This window comes from Lucilia sericata, unplaced genomic scaffold (assembly GCF_015586225.1).
Source record: "Lucilia sericata isolate MDLA Ls3-8-SP2 unplaced genomic scaffold, ASM1558622v1 Contig001619F_arrow, whole genome shotgun sequence".
Taxonomy (NCBI): domain Eukaryota; kingdom Metazoa; phylum Arthropoda; class Insecta; order Diptera; family Calliphoridae; genus Lucilia; species Lucilia sericata.
The window spans coordinates 98,540-103,171 of NW_023995534.1; the positions used below are offsets into that span (position 1 = coordinate 98,540).

Sequence of the window (4,632 nt, forward strand, 5' to 3'; positions counted from 1 at the left end):
CATAGTCGAAAGGTAATGTTTGCTTCACAATTCTAATGTTAAAAGTTAAGTAACCACTAATTATACTGTATTGTATGGTAAAAATCCGACCATATATTGGAAGCATATAGAGGCCGGACTAAATGAGAACCTATACAGGGGGGCTTCTGCAACTGGTACTTTTTGAATTTTCTATAATACTAGCTATAACCAGTGTGCTTTGCTACCTTAAAATCAATATTAATAAAAACTCCACATTTTTGAAGATTCTATCTCTAACAGTTTCCCAGATATAGGAATGTTTGTATGTAATTCATATGGGAGGTGCCAAGACCCCTATTGAAAATCCGCCAATTTATTACCCAAATGTTCACATTCATGTCAGAGTTCTTCTGGAGAAATTCTAGCTCTTTTTAGCTTTAAAAGTTTATCAGATAAACGAATTTTTGTGTTTAATTCATATGGGAGGTGCAAAGCCTCTCTTATAAAAGTCCGCTCATTTTTCTCTCAAATATTTTTTCAAAAATTTTCCAAAAACTGATGTAAAAATGTAAACTTTGGTTTCTGGAATAAGATTTATTTGGTCTGTGTATTTTAATACAATTTTGAACCACTGTTATCAAGTCGAAAAAACTTTGTTTAGAAAAGTTTAGAGAACAATTACAGATTGATCTCTTAGGACATCATATTGTTAAAGTAAAAAGTCAACTATAAGCAAAGAACAAATCCAAACAAATCTGGCAGCACCTGCTTTAACTCTGAGAGTTTTTAATATGTACGTCTGTGATTACGAGAATTGTATCGATGATGATGGTAAAATGTGAGTGAACAATTTTATATACAGTACCAAATTGGATTTTGAAACTTTTTTAATTGCGTGCGTCACAGTCATCAACGTAGTTGTACACACAGATACACAAATACATAAACACATTATGAGTTTCGTGTGCCAGTCTGACAGTCAATAAATCGGATGGATTGTTTCACTACTAGCAATTTACTACTTACTCACCTTCATCCTGCCACTCAGTAATATTCACTCAAATTGTTGTTGTTGTTATTGAAAATTCACACAGATACACACACTCATACTTCAAATCTAGTATGTATTACATTAAATACAATTTGTATAATTGTATGTATGTATGCATGTACTTTAACATTTATGTATACTTTTTCTTTTCTTAAAAATTATTATTTTTTCTTTTTTGTTGTATATTGTTACTTTAGTTTATATCAAAACTGTGTGTTCCACAACCAACAGACACATAGAAAAAACACACAGAAAACACACGCACATAGATTCATTTCTGAAGGTGGTTGGTTGGTTGATTCTGCTGCATGTAGCAAACACTGACAGGGCAAACAGACCAACAAACAAGAGTAAACAAGAGGCATTTACGGAATCAACCCCCAAAAATACACCAACAACAATAACAGCAGCAGCAAGAAAACAATATTGTATTCAATTGTTACTCCGCGAAACAGAGAATGAATGGAATGAATGGTTGATGATGGTGATGTTGAGGATGGTTGGGTTGGTTGGTTGATGTTTTCTGTTTGTTTTTGTATTTATTTTTTATCCATCAACAATATTGAAGAAATTTGAATCAGTTGCAAACGAGTTCTCAGTGCGTTACGACGACAACCTAAAAACGCGCTGTGTTTGAGAAAAAAAAATTGGTTACAAAACTAAACAGAAAAAAAATTAAAACAGTTTAAAAAAACTACTAAAATTGTTACATTTTCGAATACGGATTGTGAAAATAATAAAATACAAAACAATTAATATTGTTGCACTTTTTAAAGGAATTAAACAAAATATTATAAAAAAAACAATTTAAAATAAATTTTTTTTAAACAGTAATTTGTGTTTTTAAAATTAACAAGAAAAAAATATACAATATAAATTCCCCTAAATACTTGGCTATGAGCTTATTAACAAACTAATTTTGTGAAATTTTCTTATAAAAATTGTTATAAAAACAAAACTCCATAAAATAATTTCACCCTACAAAGTGTGAAAAGTAATGAGTTTACCCAGTGGTGTTGATATGCAAAATCTCATGTCTCAACATCCAGTTTTAGGTGCTTTGCCACCGGCATTCTTTTTACGTGCCGCTTCCGAACGTTATCAGCGAACTCCCAAATGTGCCCGCTGTCGAAATCATGGAGTGGTTAGTATTAAACGATTTGTTAAGAACTTGAAGCTCGTCATTCATGAGCTACTAAACATATTTAAAACTTTTAAGTATTTTTTAATAAATAATAGCGGATATACAAACAAACTAACAAATTTATTTTGTTTTATTTAGGTCAGCGCTTTAAAGGGCCACAAACGTTATTGCAGATGGCGCGATTGTCTATGTGCTAAATGCACTTTAATGCTGAACGCCAAAACGGGTCATGGCAGCACAGGTTAGTGCACAAAGAAAATTTTAAAATTTTTGAAAAAATAACTTTTAATATGATTAAAAACTTTCCGACCGAAAAGCTCTTATAATTTTTCAACATATTTGTTAACTATATAAAAATCGACTTCGCCCCCCAAATCGTTATGGAACGTTATATCTATTAATACGCACTTCATATGTTACCGACGCTAATCATTATTGTCAAGATAACAAATCTTCGCACAATTTTGGAATAAGTAATGGAGTCATTCAACAATTTCTAAAATTAAGATTTTTCACAAAGCTTTCTTCAACTTTCTAACTAATTCTATCCTCATTATATATGTAATTAGTTTTAAAGTATGAATTATGTAAGATTAGAAGATATATGTACATGCTTTTGACGCTATCGTGGCTGTTACGTTCCTTTTCAGATCTTTTAGTAGGGAATCAAACCTACGACCTCTGTACTGACAGACTAGAATACTAACAACTGACCTACGGAGATATACATATCTCGAAACAATATCTAATCCTTAAGATATCTTGAGTCTTTTAAAAGTTGGTTTTATCAAACAGGTGGATTTTTCAGATATGTATCTAACCTATAGGTATAGGGTTAAATATATATCAAAAATAGACTTCTATGTTCAAAATTTAGAATCGGAGATATATATAGAGCTTGATGTAGTTGGGGTATTTATATTATTTATGATTTCAAGTTGGTTATCAATCTATTATATATTCTTATTCGACCCCCCTCTCTATAAGGATCTACAATATACAAATTTTTATAAGATATCTGATACCGGACACCGCATCGAAGTCGGTATCTATTAGCATCAATAACGTATATTATTTTTTGACAGAAAATTTAAAATGGAATAAAAAAAACATCGAAAGAGATGAAGAAAAAGAGATAATAATGAGAGATCACTAAATCTATTTTGTTTTAAACATCCAATTTCGGGGGTCTAATAAAGTACTCAATCAGGCCATAACTTGCACTAATTAATATTCTAAAAATTTTTCTTCTTGCAAAGTACAAACAACATCATATTATGGATTCAATTATTTGGGGAAGTAGAAGTAGACTTTCAATAGCAAGTGTTGTAAGTAATCAGCAATTTTGTTAAAAAATCTCAATGACTTTTTTATTTTTATTCAAAGAACACAATATATATTTAAAAAAAGTTTTTAAAGATTTAAACCGTAATATAGTTGCAGCTAATGGGACTTCAAATTTATATTTCTGGGGTCGGGAGGAGTTAAATTTTAGAGATATTTAGATTTTTGAGTAAAGAGTCCACAACACCAATAAAGGGCCTGCATCACTGGCTCTAATAACTATTAATAAAATTGTTGCCTTAATAATAAATTCGATTCGATGTTTTAATTATTGGTTCAAATCAATACGTAATAAATTGAGTAAATTGCTAAATATTTCTTAAAATGTTATGCGAAAAATTCTAAAACTTTATTGAGAACAAAACTCTTATACTACCGTAGCTCAGGGTACTATAAAAATATATGAATAAAATTATCTAAAGTATATAGAACAAGATTTTAAAACCAAATCAAATTATTGGCCAAGATTTTCCCTAACGACTTTTATAAAATTTTACGTTTCTTGACATTCTAACGTTGTAAACAAAATTTAAAATGATCTAATATTTAACACTTTACTCTTTTACCTCCAGGTTGCCCTACGTCGCCAACAAGCTCAAGAGGAAAACGAAGCCCGAGAATTAGGATTGTTATATACGAGCGTACCACCACGTGTGCCATCACAAAATACCAATGAGAATACAACCACGGCCACAACATCACAACTATCACCACAACAGACATCGGCCAATGGAGTATTTCATGCAGGCATACCTTCGCCCCCCAGTGATGGACTTGATTCCACAAACAATTCAACACATCATCATACCCGTATGCCCTTTAGCAATGGCAATTCAGGGGATTCAGATTCAGAAATGCGCATAAGAGCAGAAAGATTATCAATGGGTTTCTCACCCGATCGTACGGAAGTAGAAAGTCCTGGTAAGTTTAGTATTAAATATTTTCATATTATTTACTTTAAAATTAACATTTCCGACTGCTTAAACAACAACAACAATAATAATCAAGTGTTGAGAATTTGTCAAACAAAGTGTATTTCTTTTCGGTTGCTGCTGCTGCTGTAGTTGTTAAATAATGTTGCCTGCTGTCAGGCGTAAAGATGTTGTAATTCTTTATGTTACCACATGTGTTT

At 31.3% G+C, this 4,632-nt stretch overlaps 1 protein-coding gene across 1 annotated transcript; it reads left to right on the plus strand.

The window, feature by feature from the left end:
* Nucleotides 1-1,983: 1,983 nt before the first annotated feature.
* LOC119612169 (doublesex- and mab-3-related transcription factor A2-like) lies at nucleotides 1,984-4,421 on the plus strand (the record flags this gene model as incomplete). Its single annotated transcript, XM_037967897.1, is given in 4 exon segments — nucleotides 1,984-2,156; nucleotides 2,295-2,375; nucleotides 2,377-2,397; nucleotides 4,073-4,421. Coding segments are annotated over 4 exon segments (598 nt in total), but the record flags the coding sequence as incomplete, so codon positions are not given.
* Nucleotides 4,422-4,632: the final 211 nt, after the last annotated feature.